This window comes from Sinocyclocheilus grahami, unplaced genomic scaffold, assembly GCF_001515645.1.
Source record: "Sinocyclocheilus grahami isolate Dianchi unplaced genomic scaffold, SAMN03320097.WGS_v1.1 scaffold644.1, whole genome shotgun sequence".
Lineage (NCBI taxonomy): Eukaryota > Metazoa > Chordata > Actinopteri > Cypriniformes > Cyprinidae > Sinocyclocheilus > Sinocyclocheilus grahami.
The window spans coordinates 118,790-142,375 of NW_015505823.1; the positions used below are offsets into that span (position 1 = coordinate 118,790).

General features: G+C 37.2%; 1 protein-coding gene across 1 annotated transcript in view; it reads left to right on the plus strand.

Annotated features, from left to right (window-relative positions):
* Positions 1-23,586, plus strand: part of LOC107558376 (glypican-6-like) — a 56,048-nt gene that overhangs the window by 11,593 nt on the left and 20,869 nt on the right. Inside the window, exons 3-5 of the mRNA XM_016242040.1 lie at positions 4,788-5,179; positions 7,542-7,707; positions 16,638-16,795. Of these exons, the coding sequence (XP_016097526.1) occupies positions 4,788-5,179; positions 7,542-7,707; positions 16,638-16,795 (716 nt within the window). The remainder of the gene's footprint in view (positions 1-4,787; positions 5,180-7,541; positions 7,708-16,637; positions 16,796-23,586) is intronic.

The window sequence follows — 23,586 nt, forward strand, 5'->3', positions numbered from 1 at the left end:
GAACGATGTGATCGCTCGGCTCCGAAGTGAAAAGCTGAATATGCGCTGCATCTGCTGCCTACTTATACTCACGCTGTGATCAGCAGCAGCTGGATGCAATAATCGCATGCCAATGTGCATTGGCTCGTTTAGTTTACACTCGAAGTAGATTGGTCCCTCTAAGCGAGATCCCAATTCGTCGGTCCTCTGACGTGACGTCGAGAGTGACCGACTGAAAGGGAACTTATGTTAACTTATATAGCGAATTATATGGCAATAATCAGCAATATGCTTTCACACAAATAACTTTATTTTTGAATGTATCAATATGCGTTGACACAAATGACTTATTTGAATTTTTCATTGATACAACATGGCACTGAGTTGTTAGAAAAGAAATGCGTAGAGACGTTATTGCTTGATGACGTCAGGAACCGATTAATCGGTTTTTCGAACCGGTTCAATGACCCGAACTGTCTGAAAAGAACCAGTTTGCGGAAATGAATCGGACTTTGCATCACTACTCTCTTCACTTCTTTCAGCGTCCTTTTATCTGCCGGCATAAACTTTACTGGCAGCTGATAGGTTGGCGTCACGTTGTTTAACGATGACTGAGCTTCATGAACCAATCAGCAGTCAAGGGAGGTGGCCTAAGAGATCGACAGGGAAAGGGGAGAGAGCAAGCAGGAGAGAGAGAGAAAGAAAAACACAGACCCTCCCACAAGGACATTTATGGACGTAACACTCCCACCCTTAAGAACAAACTCGTTTGCAAAAAAAACTAAAAACATACCAACTATACTCTCGAGAGAGCATCAGCTAAGACATTCTCCGAACCCTTCTTATGTCTGATTTCTAGATTGTAGTTCTGGACAATAAACGCATTAAATGCTGATTGTGGTTGTACATTCGAGTTAAAAACACAAGAGGATTGTGATCTGTATATACCACAATCGGAAAGACTATTGGAACCAAGGTAGACTTCAAAGTGTTATGCAAGCAATAAAGCAAGGGCTTCTCTTTCAATAGTTGAATAATTCCGCTGATGTTTGTTAAACTCACGAGAATAATAACTAATAGGATGTTTTATCCCATTCTCATCCTCTTGAATAAGAACAGCACCAGCACCCACGGCGCTTGCATCAACCTCTAGTTTAAAATTTCGAGTACAGTCAGGTGCCATTAAATCAGATGCGTTACACATCAAAGTGTTGACTGAATCAAAAGCATGCTGACTCTCAGCAGACCACTCTAAATAAGATTTGTGAAGTAAGAGGACTCACGACAGTCGAGAAATTCTTACAGAAGCTACGATAATAGCATTAGTATTATTAGATTGTATAAATATACAGTAGTACTTTTCACTCCACTTAATTTCTATCAAGGTCCATGCAGTAGAAAGTCGTTTCTGTGTAGCAGCTTTGAAAGTCAGTGGGTGATATTTTTTTGACAGCCTATCAGTAATCACTCTTCTAGGGTTGCGTGAAGTGATTTCCCAGCATTTGTTGAACACTGACCAGGTGCAAATGTGATATTTATTTACAACAATTCAATAATAAAGAAGTTCATATTGTGGTATATATTAGACACACTGTTGTATTGATTTAGCAAAATTGTGTAATTGAAAATATTACCTAAAGCCACAGAACAACTATTGTAGAAATAGTTTTTAAAAATCTGTCTTTACAGCTTTCACTTGTAATGGAGTTAATATGGAGTTGTGTACTTTGTCCGCCTGTGCTGACAACACATTTGTGTAATTGCTTATTATTATTATTATTAGCAAAATTTGACCGATGTTTTCTTCTGTCCCATTTAATCTAAAAAAATAATTTAAATCCCAGATTAATTCAAAGATTAAATATTTATCATCCTTCCATTTCTGATGACTGTAGTTTATAACGCAGACTGTCAGATGAACGTTTCCTCCCTGAAACTCATTTCCCAAAAGTATAATGCCGTTGTTGGTCTGTTGATAAGTCTATTTAATTGCTATTGTATTTTCTAAGCAAGTTTATTAATCCATTTTTTTCTGCATTTACATTTATTATTTGGCAGACATTTTATTTTTTATTAACTTTTTACTACCTGTTTTTATTACATATTTTATTATTAATTTTTACAATTATTATTACATTAAAAATTACTATTTGTTAAAGTTTCCATTATTTTATCTAAAGCGACTTTCTATGCATCTTAGCTCTACATGATCAAATACAATAACGTTTTTACGTTTTGATTGATATTTTTTGTTTTTTATTACATGTTATTATTTTAATTTGTTTAATTTAATATTTTATTATTTTTATTTATTATGTATAAATGTATTAATTAATTATAATTAAATAATTAATTATTTTGTATTTAATTTTTATTATTGTTAATTGTTTTACATTTTATTTATTTATTTATTTTTTACAATTACTATTACATTTATTATTTGGCAGACAATAATTTTTTTTGGCAAAGGCAACTTTCTGTGCATCGTAGCTCTACATGATAAAGTACAATAATTTTTTACTATTTTAATTTTTACATTTTGCTTATTTTTCATTACGTTTTTAATTAATTTGATTATTTTTACTGTTTTATTTAACTACTTTATTTTGTTTTTTGTTTTATTTATTTATTTACATTTTTACAATTACAATTACATTTATTATTTGACAGACAAATATTATTTGGCAAAGGTTTCATAATTTTATCCAAAGTGACTTTCTGTGCATCCTAGCTCTACGTGATAAAGCACAAGAACCCGTGCTGTATGATAATATAGCACAACCTTGTGTGCCTTATTGCTTTTTTACAGTTATGCCATATTAAAATATTAAAGACAAACATTTATTGCAACATCCAGAACCGGAACGATCAGTTTTATAATTCCCAGCATGTTTTCTGTGTGAATAAATACCCTGTTTACTGTGACATTAAGAATTCAGAGGTTTCATCATGCGCTGTGATGATCGGGACGCACAAACAAAGAGCGCTGACGAGTTTGTCAGGGAGAATGTGAGCAACACTGTGCTGCGCTGCATTCAAATGAACATAATGGCATTGAGACGGACCTCATGAAGAAGCACTTCACAGAAGAAAGTCAAGAATGATCTGTTTGACCCTTCAGTTGCTTACAGTTTCAGTCTCTACAGAGCGTCCCGAATGAATGAATGAATGCTCAAACTGATTATTCTTATGTGTGCCAGATTAAAGTGTGATATTGCAAAGCCATTCTTCTTTAAAGAAAGAAATAAGTTTAGTTATGCATTGAAATGATTTGCCTGCAGAGACCGAATCAAAAGTGAGACACGAACACAAAAAAAGAGAAAAGCCTCATATGAAAGCAATTACAGCTGATTTGTGAACAGATCTATTCTTAACATTCACTTTGCTACTTTAGCAGAAAGTCATTCGATTCTCTCGTTAACAGCTTAAAGGTGAATCAACATTCATCTAAAACAGCATGTATAGATCGCTAAGCATTTAAACTCAGCTCTGGGTTATCTTTAAGCACTTAAATGTAAAGCTATGTCAGTTTTGTTTTCTGCATTTCTTGATTTCTGCATCTTATTGAGATTTAATTTGTTCTAAAAAAAACTGAATGTTTGTCTTGAGCAACTCAATTTATATTTTAGCTGAATGTCAACTATTTTAAAGACTTTTTTTAACAAAACAATATAATTGCTATATGAAAATCTATATTACAGTGAAAAACATAATTTGTTGTGTGTGTGTATATATATATATATATATTCATTTATTTTATAAACAACTTTTGATTTAAATAATATAAATACAAACTTTATAATAGATACTAATTTTAAGATTGCTAAGTTTACATCTGTTCTTTAAGCTCTTGGTGAACTTTTATAAATTAATTCAATATTTTGAGTTGATTTACTTGCAGTGATATCATCTGGTATTTTCTTTCAGCTGTCTTCTCAAACTTTAATGTTTTTTTCCTGTCTTGTAAATGCGTTACATTTCAACATATTTTTCATAACAATCTCTGAATATGCGACAAAAATGAACCAAACTGACACCGAACTCTCATTATGAATGTGTTTTCATTTAAATGAATTAAGAATAGCTACTTATATTCATTTATCACTCAATAACGCATCAGTTTACTTACTAATACTGAACAATTCAAACTACACTGAAAACCATTTTCAGTCAGAAATTGCTAGTAAACATTTTACTAAATAGTGAGTAACACATTGAATTAAACATAACATTTTGAAGTAAAAACTGAAATAGTGCTTGTCTTGTGCTCCAATAATTTTTACTTCATTTACAACCTCGAGAAACCAGCTAAATCAGTCCATTTTCACATTTGTGAGTCTGCAGCACAAAAGCAGTGTTAAGTCGCTGGGGTATATTTGTAGCAATGGCCAACAATACATTGTATGGATCACAATTATACATTTCTCTTTTATGCAAAAAATCATTAGGATATTAAGTAAAGATCATGTTCCATGAAGATATTTGGTCAATTGCCTACCGTAAATATATCAAAACTTAATTTTTGATTAGTAATATGCATTGCTAAGAACTTCATTTGGACAACTTTAAAGATGATTTTCTCAATATTTAGATGTTTTTGCACCCTCAGATTCCAGATTTTCAAATAGTTGTATCTCGGCTAAATATTGTCCGATCCTAACAAACCATACATCAATGGAAAGCTTATTTATTCAGCTTTCAGATGATGTATAAATCTCAATTTTGAAAAATTGACCCTTGTGACTGGTTTTGTGCTCCAAGGTCTCATTTTCAATGGACTGTAAAAGCTGTAGTTCATGCTTTAACAGAGTTCTTCTTGGAGTTGCTGGAGAACACCGAGCGCTCTCTGAACGAGATGTTTCTGCGCACGTACGGGAAGCCCTACTTGCAGAACGCCGAGGTCTTCCAGGGCCTGTTCACCGAACTGAAGCGATACTACACAGGCGGCAACGTCAATCTGGAGGAGATGCTGAACGATTTCTGGATGCGTCTGCTGGAGCGCATGTTCCAGCTCCTGAATTCCCAGTATCTCATCACCGAGGACTATCTGGAATGCATCGGCAAGTACATGGAGCAGCTTAAGCCCTTTGGAGACGTTCCCAAGAAGCTGAAGTCTCAGGTTACACGAGCGTTCATCGCTGCCCGCACCTTCGTCCAGGGCCTCATGGTTGGACGGGAAGTGGCTAACAGGGTTTCTAAGGTGAGCTAAAGTGGTGTTCATGAAGTGGTGCTAACTGGCCTGTCAGACTGATTTGTGCTTATGATTTTATGAGGGAAAATGAAACCTGTAGCATCTGAGAGCATGAACTGCATTCAGTGTAAGTGAAGGTAACATGCAGAGTTCATGCATGCATGAGGTTTGAAAATACAATTATATAAGAACATATGTTTTTAGGGCCCTTTGAAATCTGTTTTACTTTTTTCCCAAATTCCATTTTTTAGTATACATTATTTTCTGTTTTTATTTTTTCTGGTGATTTTTCGTTTTAATGGTTAAATTAAATGTAAAGCATGTCTAATTAATTGAAATCTTGAAAACTTATAGAATTTATTAAAAGTTTAATAAATTACAATTTTGGGGCCCTTTGAAATGTGTTTTATTTTAGTTTAAATTTTATTGGATTCTTTTTTTCCGTTTTAATTTTTCTGCATTCCGTTTTAATTGTTAAATTAAATTTTAAAAAGTCTAATCAATTTAAATGATGAAACGTATAGAATTTAAACGTTTATTAAAGTTTTATAAATACCTTTTTTAGACCCTTATGAAATCTGTTTTATTTATTTCCATTTTTTTCAGTTTAAATTTTACTGGGTTCCGTTTTTTCCATTTAAATTTTTCTGGATTTCATTTAAATGGTTAAAATAAATGTAAATCATGTCTAATTAATTGAAATGAAACTTATAGAATTTAACAATTTATTAAAATTTTATTAATTAATTTTTTAGACCCTTATGAAATCTGTTTTATTTTTTTCCATTACAATTTTTAATTAAATAAAAATAAAATGCTAGATCCCTATGAGATATGTTTTTTCCATCTTTTCAGTTTAAATTTTACTCTTTTATTCTATTGTTATTTTTTCAGTTTTATTTTTTCTGCATTCTGTTTTAATGGTTAAGTTAATTTTTTTTTGCTTTCTGTTTTATTTCCCATTCATGAGTTGAATTGTGTAATACTGTAAATTCCATCATGACTGGATTCCATTCATATTTTCCACATTGTGGGAAATCATTGAGCCCTATTGTATCGCTCTAAAACCGTCCTTTAGAAAAACATTAAACCAGACTGCTAGTTTGCTGGTCTTACCTGATTTAAGATCATTTAGCTGTTCCCTTGGCCTGGAAAAGCTGGTGTTTAACTGGTTTAGCTAGTCTGTTTCTCAGAAGGAGCGCTAATATATCCCGGAGAGACAGATGACTTTTACAACTATGGTTTATAAAAAATGAGATTTCTCTGTATATTATAGATCTCCTGCTCTACCATCACATGCTGACACAGTACTGAATCATAGGAAGGAAAATGGGCTTCTGCATTTACGGCTCTTGTTGGTTTTCGGATTAGCAGCTTCTTCTTCTGAAGTGTATTATTGACTCAGTTGAAGGTCACTGCTTTAAATGCACAGCGTTGTGTGTGAGCTCAAATGGAGAAGGTTGTTCAGTGTTTTAATGGCCTGATTTACTCACCCTCATTTTCCAAACGCATGACTTTATTTCATATCTGAAGAACAAAAATGAGAAGTTAGGCAGAATGTCTGAGCTGCTCATAACAAAAATGCATGGTAATTAATTTATACCGCAAAGCTACAGGGTTATTATCATTAACTAAAAAAAAAAAGTTATAATAAAATTAAATAACTAAAACGTAAGAAATCTATAGACATAAAAATGACAACAAATGTACTAAATCTTTAAATTAAAATTAAAACAGATAATCTAAAAATTCAATTAAATTCAGAATATACTTCCATTTACTTACTTTTTATTTTTAAGAATTTCTACCCAATCATATACAGTATATTTGGGCTTGTCATAACAAGAAAAATAGTGTTCTTGTTAAAAATCCCAATGAAGTTTAAGTTACATTTGATTGTGACCCAAAAAGTAGTGCAGAATCCGAAATATGTCTTCTTCATTTTATGTCATAACTTTATGTATTTTGCATTTTTTTAGAGACCTAAAATGTTCTGTTTGTTTCCAGTTTTAAATTACACTTTTGAATCCTGGGTGTTTGGACCCAATATGTGTGTTTATTTATTTTGCTGCCTGAAATACCAGAATTAATCATCTTAATAATAATTCATTTGGTTTTAACTTATACAGTATACTTATAATTTATTTTGGTTCTCAAAAGTATGATTTTCATGTGAAATTTGAGGAACTTGCATGAGCAACTTGACATTTTTCACTAATGTATTTCACCTTATCAACTGCATTGAGACATTACAGTATGACACTATGATAGTTTGTCTTAAACTGATAAGTGTCCTTTTGTAGAACATTTGTTATTATTATTTCCATCCATATGCATCAAATGAACTGCGTGTGTCGTCTTCTGTCCGCAGGTCACCATGAGCTCTGCGTGCATCAGCGGCTTCACTAAAATGCTCTACTGCTCGTACTGTCAGGGTTTGTTCACGCTGAAGCCCTGCAACAACTACTGTCTGAATGTGATGAAGGGCTGCCTGGCCAATCAGGCCGATCTGGACCCGGAGTGGAGCAAATACATCGGTAAGAGCCTCTTCATACCTCAAACAAAATGAATGAAGCATATGTCAGCACCGGAATTGTTGACTTTCTTATAGGGCTGGGGTGATAAATTACATCTTATCGAGATTGTGATAAAATATGTTAATAAAGATGATAGGTTCTGGTCGTTTTTACTCAAATAAACACAGCAAGAGCCAGTCATTGCATGTGTGATATGTGTGAAAGAATGGCGCGGTTTCGTCTGATGCACAAACTCAAACTCACGTGACGCTCGCGGCGTTTTTAGCATCTGCGTCTCAATATATGAGGACATGAACACGTGCACTTCATCTCCAGAGCTGCTCTGAGAGTCACTTCAGCAGCTTTACATCACTTCATTTGAGAAAAACTACCGTCATATTATATGCACACAGAAACTCAAAGATCTTCATGACCAAATAAATGTACATGTTAGGATGAAAAGTAGACAAAAGTCAATATATTACTATTGAATACTAAAATGTACTTCTCAAAGTAGAAACGATATTATTATTTTTAAGGAATATCATACAGCCAAGAAATTTTTCATCCATGTTTTAAATGACACAGTTTTGTTGTGTAGCATCTTATTTGACAAAAAAAATAAAAAATGCAATGGTTCATTGTAAATTAATTGCTATATTTCTATTGTATTTCAAATAAAAATGTAATTGTTAAAGTTTTTTTAATTAATTTAATTAGACACCATTTTTGATTATAAATTTGTATTAAATCATAAAACACAGAACCCCCCCCCCCCCCCCCCCCCAAAAAAAAATAGAACAGAACAGAACTTTGGAAAATGAAAATGGATTTCAAGTTGGATTTCGATATCTAATATATACTGTATCTATTTTTATGAGCTTGCACACTTTAAAATGTATGTAATTTAGTTGCAAATAAAATGTTTATCCTTTTGGATTACACAGTTTTAACATAAAATAATATGTTAATGTTAATTAATAATAATAATAATAATTAATAATATGTAAAATAATAACTAATAAAGTTAATGTGATGCGTATTTGTTTGTGATTCATGAATGAAACATGAATGAGCTTAAATACTAATAAACCAAATGCTTTGTAAATACACAATTTATTGTCAATTAATCCAATTTCTTATATATAAATCTCATACATTTTAACTAATTGGCTTGTTTGATCCACAGATAATTAAATAAACCAAGTTACTTTTTTAAGAGAAGACATTACATGCATTGGTAAACTTTGAGATTTTAGGCTATTTTGCTTCCATATCATGTTATTTCAGACTAGCTTTACTATTGTTATTACTATTGAACACTAAAATGTTATTCTCAAAATAATAATAATAATCATAATAATATTTACGGAATAACATATAACTAAGTTATTTTTTCATCCATGTTTTAATTGACACAGGTCTGTTAAGCAGCATCTTATTTGACAAAAACGCATTGTTTTGTTGTAAATTAATGGCTGTATTTTAATTTGATGACATTTTAAAAGATTGAATAAATTGTTAAAGTTTTCTGAATTCATTTTATTAGACACCGTTTTTGAGTATAAATTTGTATTGAATCATAAAATCAAAATAAATAAATAAAATAAAATAAAACGGAAAACACATTTTCTGTTTTTAGGAAATAAAATTATTTCATGGGACCCTAAATTAAAAATATCTTACTCTGTGTAGTTTAATTGTGAACAAACAAGTTTATGTTTACATTCATTCTCAAGGTCTAACAAACATGCATTTTCTTTTGCCATTGATATTAATATAATATTTTTGGCCATATCGCCCAGCCATACTTTCTTACGATTCCCATCCTGACTCATAAGTGACATAGTGTTTCAGCTCAGCATCTTAAACATTTTCCGTGCTATTTAGAATAAAAACTGTACATTTTACTGCCTCTCGCCAAGGCAGCCGAGCTGTAATATGAATCTGGAGAAGCTGTGAAGCAGTAAAAGACATGCATACTGACATCTGCTGTAAGATGCTCTTGTCAAACCGCTGGTTGCATGACTGACAGCGAACACCCACAAACCTGCTCAAGACAATCTGTACAAGACCTGAGCGCTTTTGTTCCACTGTCACAGCATCTCTACCTAATTCTACACCAAAAAAAATCATAACAAGCAATGTCCGAGTTTGGAAACTATAGTTGAGTTACTATAGTAACTCAAGCAACAGATTAATGAGTTCATCCAAATTTCACTAAAAGCTCATGGATGTAATTATAATATAAGTCAGACATTGAAGTGAGTTGCTGTTTTATTGTCAGTTGTCAGTTCACCTTTTACTCCTTAATCGCGTTCTGTACTCACATAATTCACTAAAATAAGGGAGTGACAACCGCATTCGACAACCGCATTAACTCCCGAAAAATACAGGTAGTGACAACCGCATTCACAGAAATTCTACGCAGTGTGTACGGAACCGAACCGAACAACTAGTTGTTAACGATGTATTTAAACGAGCATCAGAAATGTGTCTTCGTCTGTATGTGAGATGCAAGACAATAACAGTGAAAGAAGTCTTAACCTTAGCACATTTTGACACAGGGCCAGTGTTGCCAACTAATTTTCAGGGGAAGTTGCTAAAGGAAGGTCGATTTGTTGCTGAAAGTTGTTAAATGACGTTGTGACGTCGTAATCACGACGCAAAATTTAGTCACAACATCAAATCTCAGCAAAAAATAAATAAATTGTATATGTTAATTTAGATATGTTCGTAAAATAATATAAATGCATAATATGTTAAAATATAAATAACTATTTTTATGTACAACATTGAATTATTAAACACTTTTTTTGAACGATTGAACGACGAAAACGTTTTTTTTTTAATTAGCTAGTAAACTAGTAAAACTACACATTCTGAACAATTTTAATTTTAAGTTTTAAGCAGTGTATTTACGTGCATTTTAAATTACACATTGCATTTTGTGTTTTTGGGTTATAGGGTTACAACGGATAATGGATAATGTCTTGGAAAATTACTAGTACCTTTTCCATTTTTCTAGATATTTTTATTACAGAGTACTAAATCAACAATCACAGGTACAAGCTACTAACAAGGTGTATCATAAATGAACAATTATTAAATTATTATTATTATTATTATTGCTTAAAGTAGCCAAATAAAAAAAAAAAAAAAATAGCTAACTGTATTGCTAGGCGCTTTTAGAAGAAACCGTTGCTAGGGTTGTCTGAAAAGTTGCTAAATTTAGCAACAAAATTGCTAAGTTGGCAACACTGCACAGGGCTAGTTGCACTTACGAGCCCTGCGGTAAAGTGTCAGTGTTGCCAGATCTTCATAGAAAGAAAAAAACAAGGACAAGCACAAAAAACACGAAAACACCCAAATGCTTTATGTTTTATTACACCAAAAAAATCGTATATCTCATATCGGCAACAGACCACTTTATTAACTCTATAAAATGCCTAGCTTTATGAGCTAAGACCAAACAACATGCCTAACACTGCTTATATGAGGACATGGCAACACTGCAAAACAGCACTCCTGAGCATAAACAAAGCACAGTACAACTATCAGCGGTAGTCTAGTTAAAATCGACGGATAAAAAGAGTCTTTAGCCAAAAAATGGCAGAATTCTTATTCACTTCCGCAAGATGCCAAAATGTTGCTATGGTTTCAAATGCGGGAGTGACTGCTGTTCCGTACACACATGGAGCGATAATTTACGGGACTCAATTAAATTGTTTAAATTGATCTCGCCCGAGAGCCCAATCACCTTCGAGTGTTAACTAAACAAGCCAATGACAGTTGGCGTGCGTGCTTCGCCACACGCACCCCGCCCCGCAGCGCGGGTATAAAAGGAGAGCGTGTGCAAACGCACATCAGTTTTTCGCTGAGGAGCCGAGACTACGTGCCCCGGCCGTACAGCGGTGGTACAGCAACTGTATTTGCGATCCACTCCTCGGAGTCTCATCTGAATAATGATCCACGAATCATCATTTCAGATCGTGACTTCGGAGTGCAGATCGCGAATCGTTCAATGTGCGAAATGATTTGCAAACTCCCTCCGAAGTGCCGATCTGAATAAAAAGATTCAAGAAAACTGCTCCGAAGGTCCAATCTAAATCAAGTGATTCACAATACGCCAACCGATTCGAGTAGTTTGAAACAGTGAATCATTTTGCGACGCAGTGATTTAACTGATTCGGAGTTTCAAAGAGCCCCGCTTCACCCATCACTATACGTGCTTTTTAAAAATCGTTACAAGCGATGTCGAAATTCAAATACGAATGGCTCTTTTGATCTGGCTTTTGCTAGAGAATCACTTGAACTGATTCATTGAAGTGACGAGTCAATCGGAGTGGTTCCAGTGTAAATGACTCACTAAATTGAATCGGTTTGTCTGTTCCTCCTTTCGTGTCTTCAGTCATGTTTACACGACACTATCAGAACTGCTGCTGGCTTAACTCGCTAGTTTTATTACATTAACTGATATAAGAGAAAAAGTATGATTTTTTTTTTACAAATAAAATATCCACAATTTCATTCCAAAGATAACATCCATCACAAATCTACGAACATAATCAGGTGAGGTAACCGGTTTACTGCTAACTAGTGAAAACACTCCATTAATAAGACGAGCTGCAGTTCAAAATACATGTTAGATGGAAACATTGTGCATTATGATTATGAGTTTGTAGCTAGGAATGTAACGATTCACTCAACTCACGATTCGATTCGATTCACGATTTTTTTTAACAAAATGAGATTTAAGACAAATTATAAATTAAATGTGTCCTTTTATTATTGCTTGGAAAAAATACTGTACTTTTCTTTGTGAAATTGAAATATAACACTATAATAATATAGGCTACTAATATAGCACTTGTAAATTATTGCTCTTTTTTTGGTTTTGATTGCTTCTATTGTCCTCATTTGTTAGTCGATTTGGATAAAAGCGTCTGCTAAATAACAAAATTTAAATATAATGTAAATGTAAATAACAAAACTAAATTGAAATTTTAAAACAAGCCCCAAATCAAATAAATAAGTAACACAAATAAAATAAATCTCTTTGCTCTTTCCATTTAAAATTAGAGGCAACCACTGCATTTTAATCTTGATCCAAACAAAGATGCTGCATACATACAACATGAGCAGTTTTTAATCTAAATTAGATTGTATAATTTCGAAATTTGGAGCAAAAACAGAATGGTTTGACTTCAGTTTTATGAAACTATGCATAAAAATATCTGCAGAAACCGAAACAGCAGACGAGCTGAATGAGATGCAGATTCACTCTCTGCCAGCAGGTGGCGCTTAAAGCGTTTCCTGGTTACCGCTGAAAACAAAGCAGCGCTGCACTAATGAACCTTAATATGCATTATACAGAGGCAAGATGAAAAGAAAAAATACCATCTAAACTTTTCTAAAGACAGTAAGTTCCCCTCAGACACACACTCATATAAACTCCTACCCCTAATTGAATCACGATTTGTTTAGCATCTCAACCGATTTTAATCGTCACATATTTAAATCGATTTTCAACCGGCTCGCGGTTAATCGTTACATCCCTATTTGTAGCTTAATTCACTACATTTGAAATAGTTTGAGCTGCAGTTCAGTTGCTGACAGTTCAATAGGAAATCAGTTGAAAGCATCCAGTCATCTCAGTGAATGTTCAGTTTGTCAGTATATATTGTATATATACAGTATATATTTATTGTTGTATATGATTGTATTAGTCTATATAGAGTGATAGTCATTGTAAAAAGAGCAAATGGGAGAAGCAGATGGACACAAAACAGCAGAACAGCCATAGTGGCCAATTGACTTCATCTGTGAAATGTATGTAATTTAGTGCATATTTAATTAGATAATGCTTATTTGCATATTTAAGCATAACATTGCGGAAAACTTGTAATACAAAACAATTGTCTTAATGTAGTGTGATTAAAAGACTATATCTATTAGTAACTTTTTTCGTCCTATTCACCTGTAGTGTATTGTCTTAAATTAGATTTCACGATTAACAGATTAATGCTGATTCTGAGGAATTTAAACAAATGATTTTGAAAACATGATTATTTATCAAATCAAACAGATGGAAGTGCTTAGTAAAAGCTATGCTTTGATTAATTTTTGAGTGCATTTGTGTTGCACTCAAAAAAAAAAACAGCATTCAGGTTTGAAACAACATGAGATTTAATAAATAATGACAGAATTTTAATTTTAAGGTGAACTCCGATTTCCTGTCAATGTGCAAGAATGTGTGCCGTTAAACTCTATCCGTTCTCTATTGGAGTTTTTATTATGGTTTGGGTTGTATTGCTGGGATGAAGATTTTACAGCAACGTACTTCAACATATAAGAGCATACAGTGACCAGCTGTTGTGTCGAGCTCATGCAAGGACGGCAGTTTAGGAATTTTTCCCTCCATTTATTCCAGGCAGATCTTGGGCAGTGCTTTGGTTTGGCTTAGATGGGTATTGCGGCGCGTTTTTAACATTGCTTCCATAGAGTGGTCTGTGTTCAAATGACTTGGCTGGAAGGGGAAGTCCGGTTGCCTGGTGTGACCCTGGACCCAGAGTCATATCGAGGGGAATTATGCTCAAAGCTGACCACCAGTTCCCATCGCAAACAAGAATCGGGGGTCTGTGCCTTTAAACTGGACCTGTTATTAATGGAGTAATGAAAATGAAAATTTGCTGAAAATGTACTCCCCCTCAGTCCATCCAAGATGTAGATGAGTTTGTTTCTTCATCAGATTTGGAGAAATGTAGCATTGCATCAGTGTCTCAGCAATGGATGCTGTGCAGTGAATGGGTGCCGTCAGAATGAGAGTCCAAACAGCTGATAAAAACATCACAATAATCCACAAGTAATCCACAGCACTCCAGTCCATCAGTTAATGTCTGGAGAATAATTAATCCATCATTAAGACATTTTTAACTTTAAACTGTTGCTTCCAGCTAAGATATGAGTCCACAATCCATCCACGCTTCATCCAGTGAAAAAGCCCATCTCCTGTCATCTCTCACATCAAAATCCTGCCACATATTTGTTTAGAGCTGTTTTGGCTTGTGCTTGATCTGTGCAGATTTCTCTCCTGATTCAGACCAGACCACTTTTTTAGTTTCAGTTATTTGGACTCGTTTGAAGTTAAAATATCTTAATGTTAGATTTGTTTCTTACAAACACATAGCTTTTGGCTTCACAAGACATTAACTGATGGACTGGAGTGCTGTGGATTATTGTGATGTTTTTATCATGTTTGGACCCTCATTCTGACGGCACCCATTCACTGCAGAGGATTCATTGGTGAGTAAGTGATGGAATGATACATTTCTCCAAACCTGATGAAGAAATAAACTCATCCTAATCTTGGATAACCTGAGGTTGAGTGCATTTTCAGCAAATTTAAATTTTTGGGTGAACTATTCCTTTAACCATTTAGCTAGATATAAATATGTTGGCTTTAAGTAACCAGCAACATTCATTCAGAAAAGAGAAAACTGACTGTAGAAGACTAGTTACACTAATGCCATTAAATTATTTGGATTAACTAAATTATTCCTATCAAATTCTTCTGAAACCAAACAATCTGAGCTGCTGTCCACATTCAAGCTGTGTACTCTTACTGCATGTCATCTATTGACTCATTTGTGTCTGTTTTTATGTCTAAAAATGTTCCTGAGGGAAATCTCAGCCCCACAAACACAGTGTTTGCAGTGTGTTGTGCCAGTGTTACTCTGCCAGGATTGTCCAGAGCTGACAGAAATAGATGTTGAGGTCTAGTCCGGCCGAGCTTCCATTCACAGAACTGAAGTGACATGCAAATATGCTGAATTTAAATTAAATGCAAATTATTTTCAGCAAACAGTTCATCTTGGAGAGCTGCACTGCAAAATAGGTGTGTTCGGAAAACCAGGAGAATGTTACAAGATGCAAATATTTACGACATGCTGCAAGCTGCACATTTATGCAGCGAGTATTTTAGTGGTAGTGCATGTAATGAAATTAGTGCTGTCAATCGATTAAAAAAATTAACTAATTAATCGCACATTTTTTCTGAAATTAATCACAATTAATCCCACCTAACATTAAAGTTTTTAAATATACTTTTATATTCCAATAATGGTGTTATGTTAAGTGGCTGTTAGTAAATTGTTATTTAGTTGTTAGGGGATTTGGGGTGGTTGCTATGGCGTTGCTAGGAGCTGATTATTTTAATTTAAAATTCCTGATCAACTTAAACATTCCGCTTCACAATCTCAACAATATTCCAAAATGAAAACAAATGATTTTTTCCTGTTCAGTTCTTTGTTGTAATTCACATTTCTCTTCACCCTTGTTAGTGTTTGGCAAACACACAAATTAGTCTTGCCCTTTCTGCAGTCCTTTGTTACCAAACTGTAAACGGATCCTTATTGATTTTATTTGCTCATTTCTTTTTAATCGCATGATTTGTTTCATTAGGTAACAGGATCTAGCCACAACTTCACAATTCATGAAAATTCAAGACCCGAACATTTCCTGTGCCCTGAGAAGAACTGCTCATGAATAAGACATTAGTGCTTTATTAGAAGACTGACACAACACTGCAATGCCGAGCAAGGAGTTTTTATGAAGTGTAATGAAGGGACATGAGTATTTGTCATTCTTAATGTAAACATAAATGAAAATTTTATTGATGCATTCATTATTTTGCTGCTTAAATTTTCCAAAAAATGAATTAATTTGTCTAATTAATAACCATTCTCTGCTGTATTATTTAGGTAGTTGGTGGGTCATGACCTAAATAATAAGAGTCACAGGTCCATTCTTATGGGTGACAGACAGCAGGAAAAGAATTGTAAATGCAGTTAATAAAATGCAACTATCAATATAACTATGTGTAGTTAGAACAGTAAAATAAATAGATTTATCTGCTATTAAAAGAGAGAGGAAAAAACTCTTATAAATAGAAGAAGCGGGTCAGGCTGGTGGTGCTTTGCACACCATGGTGGTGTTGCAAGCCTATCAGGCTGACTTGCTGAAGGATTTGGACAAGGGCAGAGGTATGTCGCCTGAGGTGGTCGAAGAGCTGTGCTGCACCACAAGCAAACTGCTGCTGCCATTGGGGGTTCAATGGCGGTGATGGTGGCTACAGAGAGACATCTGTGGATCAACCTTGCGGCCATCAGGAAAAAAGATAAATACTTTTTCTTTTTCTCTTTGGCACTTCCGTCGAGGCGGTTGTGGAGAAGTTTAGGGAGGTGAAAGCACAACCGGCTGCTTTCAGGAAATTCATTCCCCGGCGCTCCAAATCCTTTTCTAAGGGGGATGATCGGTCTCGAGCTGAGGCTCATAGACAAGATCAAAAGTCTAGCGTTGCTAACCGCACCCTCCTCCCTCTAGGAGTCGGCAAGGGAAGCCTACCACTAACAAAGGGAAAAAAGATCTCAGGAACGTGCTAGATAAGAGGCGTGGCCATCATTCCAATGTGCCCCATAGGGGGCGCAGCGTGGAGTTCCCTAGAAGGGGAACGTCTTTGGTTACGCATGTAACCATGGTTCCCCAAGAGGGAACGAGACACTGTGCCCCCTTGCCATGCCTTCGGCCTGCCTGTTTACATCCCCTTCAGACAGATAAGTGGATGACGTATTCAGCAGGTGCCCTTTTATACTTCCGGGCACTCCGCCTATGATGTCATGGGCCAGTTGGACCAATAGATTGGCATTGTTTCACACGTGCTTCAGACACCGGTCATGCAGGCTGCATTCCCCAATGTGTCTGCTAGGGGGCGCAGCGTCTCGTTCCCTCTCAGGGAACCATGGTTGCATGCGTAACTCGAGACATTCTTTTGAACTTTCTATTCATCAAAAAAAAAAAATAATAATAAAATAAAACACGTCACGGTTTCCACAAAAATATTGGGCAGCACAACTGTTTTCAACATTGATAATAATCAAATAAGCAAATCAGCATATTAGAATGATTTCTGAAGAATCTTGTGACACTGAAGACTGGAGGAATGATGCTGAAAATTCAGCTTTGATCACAGCAATCAATTATAGTTTGAAATACTGTATATTTACATAGAAATCAGTCATATACATTTTTTTTTTAATTTTTCACATTTTTACTGATTTTACTGTATTTTTGAGCAAATAAATGCAGCCTTGATGAGCAGTTGTTGTTTATAAACCAGTGCATTTTTTCCCCAGGGTCATGGTTTGATGCATTTTCTATCTGTCACACACAGTGTTTTAGATGTTGTGAAGTGTGTTGGGTGATAAAAGTGTGTGATCTCACCTGTGGATGGTTTAATAACAGCTGTTTGCATAGTGGCTGATCTCACAGGAGCAGACAGGGTTAAACAAATACAAACAAGTACTGACAGAGCTGCTGGAGGACACGAGTGTCGGCCGGAAATGGTTAATGGCTCGCAGCTGTGCTCTGGGATCATGTTGGGAAGAGAGTCTGGCACATCGCTGCTCTTGCTTTACTACCAGCATAACATCATGTCAGAGAAAGACTGCAGATTTTCTGTTTGCAGGAATATATGTGTATGCTAATGTGATGCTGCAGTCACTCTTTTCATAGACTAAACTAAAGTTTGGGGATTCTGGTGTATTTTTATTTGTAGAACAAAGAATAAACGCAGCTTTGTTGAAAAGTGAAGAAGGTATATTTAGCCTGAAAATTAAAAAAAAGCTTTTTTTTGCCTAAATAGAAAATAAAGGCTATTTTAGGACCTTTTTTTATTATATTTGGCGTGCAATTAAAATAAAACCAATTTTAAGGACAATTTTGCGTTATTTTTAATATAATAAATTACATATTGCCTAATAAGAAATTCAAGCCTATTTTAAGGACCATTTGTGCATTGCATATTTTTTAGAAATTATATTTTGCCTAAACAGAAATACAGCCATTTTTAAAGGCTGTGTTTGCATTGTTTATTAATTTATAATTAGCCCAAAAAGAAAAAAAAATTTAAAGAACCATTTTTGCATTTTTATTTTGAATTAAATTTAGCCTAATATGAAAATAAAGCCGTTTTTAAGGACAATTATTGCATTATTGCTGTTTTTTTATTTTTTAGGAATTATATTTGGCCTAAAATAAAGCTTTTTGAAGGACCATTTTTGTATTTGTCTGCAAATTATATTTTGCCTAACAATTAGGACAATTTGTACATTAATTTAGCATTTTGTCCAAAAAGAAAATAAAGCCTTTTAAGGACCATTTTTGTATTATTTTCATATTTTTGTAAAAATTAGATTTTGCCTAAAAAGAAATATACTTATTCCATTTTATTTATTTATTTGTTTGTTTTTGTTTTTGTTGCTTAAAAACTATTTTAAGGACCGTTTTTGCATTATTTTTCAATTTTTTAAATCTTATTCTGCCTATGAAGTAAATAAAGCTTTTAAGGGCCATTTTATAATTATGCATTTTATGTGATGTTGCAGGTTTGCCACTCACTCTTTTCATTGACAAAACTAAATTTGGGTGTGTTTTTCCTTCTTTTTAGAATAAAGAATAAAAGCAGCTTCTTCAAAACATCTTATAATATTATGTTTGACACTTTTTGACCCTGTTGGAAGCCATGTAAATATTCTTGGATTGTAGTTTCTCTGAAGGACTGATGTGGAGCCGTATTGTCTGGCGTGGCTGATGCCAGCTCTAGTGCCCGGCTGCTGAGCCACTCCACATCATGTTTGGAGGTTTTTGTGGCATTTGGATGTTCAGACATGCAGTCCACGCCTGGGAAAATAGATGTTGATGTGAAAGAAATGTTCTCCTCCATCATATTTGTGGACAAAAGTGTTGCCACACCCGCGTCAGCTGCCATTAGCACGGCCTGTGAACGTATTAGAGGCTTTATGTCCATCCATCCTCTAAACACACTCAACTTTGGTTATAAATCAACATTTAATTTATTCAAATTTGAAAAAAATATCTTCATAATTGAGAATAAACTCCAAAATAATAATAAAAATTAAATATTTAAAAATGTTTTGCCTGAAAATGAAATAGAGCTATTTAAAGAACATTTTGCCTACAATGAAAATAAAGCCTACTTTTTTTTAAATTATATTTTGCCTAAAAAGACAAAAAAAGACTGTTTTATGACTATTTTTTCTGCAATTAAAGACAATTTTTTAAGAAATTGTTTGCATTGTTTTTAGAAATGACATTTTTCCTAATAAAACAATAAAGTCAATCCATTTTTTGCATTATTTGTGCTTTTTTTATTATTATATTTTGCCTAAAAAGAAAATAAGCCTATTTTAAGGATCATTTGTGCATATATGTATATTTTGGCTGAAGAAATAAAGCATTTTTAAGGACAATTTAAGGGCCTTTTTTAATTTTTTATATATATATATATATATATATATATATATATATATAAATTATGTTTTTCCCAAAAAGAAACAAATAAAGGCTATTTTAAGGACAATTTTTGCATTATTGTTGCATTTTTTCCCCCAGAAATTATACTCTGCCTAAAAAGAAAATAAAGGTTCCCTTTCAGTCGGTCACTCTCGACGTCACGTCGGCGACCGATGAATTGGGATCTCGCTTGGAGAGACCAATCCACTTCGAGTGTAAACTAAACGAGCCAATGCACATTGGCATGCGATGATTGCATCCAACGCAACGCATACCAGCTTTTCGGTTCGGAGCCGAGCGATAACTTCGTTCTGCTCCTACCAATAGCTTCGTTTGTGACAACGAGTTCAACACGCTCTAGGGAGCTTTTTGTGTTGGCGGATGGCGCTTCAGCGGTGGTCATTCCTGTGTCGAGTGAGTTGCGCACTTTAGGCTGCACTACCCCCTGTCGTGCTGCAAGCGGCCATTTCCCCTGTGCGTCTCAGCACCTAAAAGAGCATTTCCCTGAAAGAGCCTATTTGTCTAAAAGAGCTTACATGGGTGCTTCTTTGTAAAGACGACGGATCGTCTTTTTAAAGATGCCGTTTCACCCGTGCATTTCTGGATGCGGTCATTACCTGGCACCGGGTGATGGTCACGATCGCTGCCTCACGTGTCTGGGCATTAAACACGCTGAGGTGGCATTTGTGGATGAGTCATGTTCCCATTGCGGGAAGATGACCATCTCGGAGCTGCGGGCCAGGCTCCGTTACCTCAAGGGGGGCGGAGATCCATTGCCTCTGTCGAGATCTAGTGTTCGTCCTGGCGGCAGCCAGGCGAGGGCTACTTCGGGCAGTAGCACGGGCGGTCGGAGGGTTACAGTGGTGCTAAACCCCTCAGGGAACCAACCCTCAGGGGACCATCACTACTCTAGCGCTTCACAACCAGTCGAGCTGCCAAAGGAACACACTGGGCCCTCTTCAAAGTGCGTATCAGCGGTAACCTTAGGTGCTCCTCCCGACGAACGGATGTCGATCACTGCATCGGAGGGAGAGCTCTCTAGAGAGTAAGATTCGGGTGCGCTGCCGCCCTCTGGGATGGTAGCAATGTAGCAATGCCATCCGGAGATGTCGGCTATGCTTTCCCGGGCCGCAGAGAGGGTAGGGCTCGAGTGGAAACCTCCACCGCGCCACCGCGTCTCGAGGTTGGACGACTGGTTTCTCGGGGTGGCCCGCGCTGGTGCTCAGCTCCCCGCCCTGTTGCCTTTCTTCCCGCAGGTGCATGAGGAGCTCACCAGGTCAGGGTCGGCACCTTTTACTGCCAGAAACCGACCTGCTGGTTCCTTCTCCCTCACCACCCTCGATGGGGGTGCAGCTAGGGGGTATACAGCGATCCCCCCGGTAGAGCGATCGGTAGCGATGCAGTTGTGTCCTAAGACCGCCTCCTCCTGGAGGCAATTCGTCTGGTCTGTCCACCAGTGCTTATATGGCTTGTGGAGAGGCTGCCTCCACCTTACACGCTATGGCGTTACTGCAGGTTCATCAGGCACTGAGGGACCTGCACGAGGGGGAGTACGATCCGGAAGTTCTGAAAAAGCTCCGAACCGCTAGTGACCTCGCGCTCAGAGCGATGAAGGTCACTGCGAGTTCTCTGGGTCGTGCGATGTCCACACTTGTGGTCCAGGAGCGCCATATCTGGCTGTGTCTAGCAGACATGAGGGACACAGACAAAGTACGGTTCCTCAATGCTCTTGTGTCCCAGACCGGCCTCTTCGGGGACACCATCGAGAGCTTTGCCCAGCAGTTCTCGGCTGCACAAAAGCAGACTGAGGCGATTCGTTACTTCCTGCTGCGGTGGGCAGATGCTGCCCCCACTCGTCTGCCGGCCGCAGCGCCCCAGCCTGCTCATTGCCAAAGGCGGCCACCCCCGCTCTCATGCCGCATCCGCAGAAGGCTTGAGCAAGCGGTGCCGTAGAGCTGGGCGTAGACAGGCCGCCCTGCCCATCCAGGCCCCGTCAAACTTACCGGTCCGCCCACGAGCGACCCGAGTTGGGTCCTGCTTGCACTGGCCTCCATCAAGAGGGTAGGGGACCTGCACGCATTTTAGGTCGACGATTTGTGCCTAGAGTTTGGGCCGGCTGACTCCCAGGTAATCCTGAGGCCCCGGCCCGGCTATGTTCCCAAGGTTCCTTGGGAACATATGCTCCGAATCCTTTTATGCTCACGATGTGATCAGCGGCAGCTGGATGCCATCATCGCATGCCAATGTGCATTGGCTCATTTAGTTTACACTCGAAGTGGATTTGTCTCTCTAAGCGAGATCCCAATTCGTCGGTCACCGATGTGACGTCTCCGTTCCCTCCTTCAAGGAACGAGGGTTACATACATAACCGAGACGCTATTTTAAGGACTTTTTTTAGAAGTTATATTGTGCTTAAAATTCAAATAAAGCTATTTTCAGCGGTGGTCATTCCTGTGTCGAGTGAGTTGCGCACTTTAGGCTGCACTACCCCCTGTCGTGCTGCAAGCGGCCATTTCCCCTGTGCGTCTCAGCACCTAAAAGAGCATTTCCCTGAAAGAGCCTATTTGTCTAAAAGAGCTTACATGGGTGCTTCTTTGTAAAGACGACGGATCGTCTTTTTAAAGATGCCGTTTCACCCGTGCATTTCTGGATGCGGTCATTACCTGGCACCGGGTGATGGTCACGATCGCTGCCTCACGTGTCTGGGCATTAAACACGCTGAGGTGGCATTTGTGGATGAATCATGTTCCCATTGCGGGAAGATGACCATCTCGGAGCTGCGGGCCAGGCTCCGTTACCTCAAGGGGGGCGGAGATCCATTGCCTCTGTCGAGATCTAGTGTTCGTCCTGGCGGCAGCCAGGCGAGGGCTACTTCGGGCAGTAGCACGGGCGGTCGGAGGGTTACAGTGGTGCTAAACCCCTCAGGGAACCAACCCTATCTCTCAAGGGAACAAGGGGTACCTCCGAAACTTACGTGAAGACACGGGGCAACAGGGACAGCCCGGAGGGCAGGACCTCGTACTGATATGCTCGTCCTTCAGACGCGAACCGCAGCAATGGTCTGTGGTGCGGAAGGGTCGACACATGAAGTACGCATCCTTCAGGTCGACCGCTGCAAACCGATCTCGGGGACGGATGCACCCGAAGATGCGTTCCTGCATCAACATCTTGAACGGTAACTGGTGAAGGGCCCGGTTCAAGACACGCAGGTACAAGATTGGCCTTAACTCACCGCCTATCTTGGGTACAATGAAGTAGGAGCTGTAAAACCCCGTCTTCATATCGGCTGGAGGGACTGGCTCTATCGCATCCTTCACCAGTAGGACTGCGACCTCCGCCCGCAAGACAGGACCATCGGCCGCCTTCACTGTTGTGAAGCGGATGCCACTGACTTGGGGGGGGGGATGCCGGGCGACTGAATCGCATAGCCGAGCCTGACGGTTCGAAGGAGCCATCGAGACGGGCTGGGTAGCTCAAGCCAGGCTCCCAGACACCGCGCTAGTGGCATCAACGGAACTACAGGCGTAC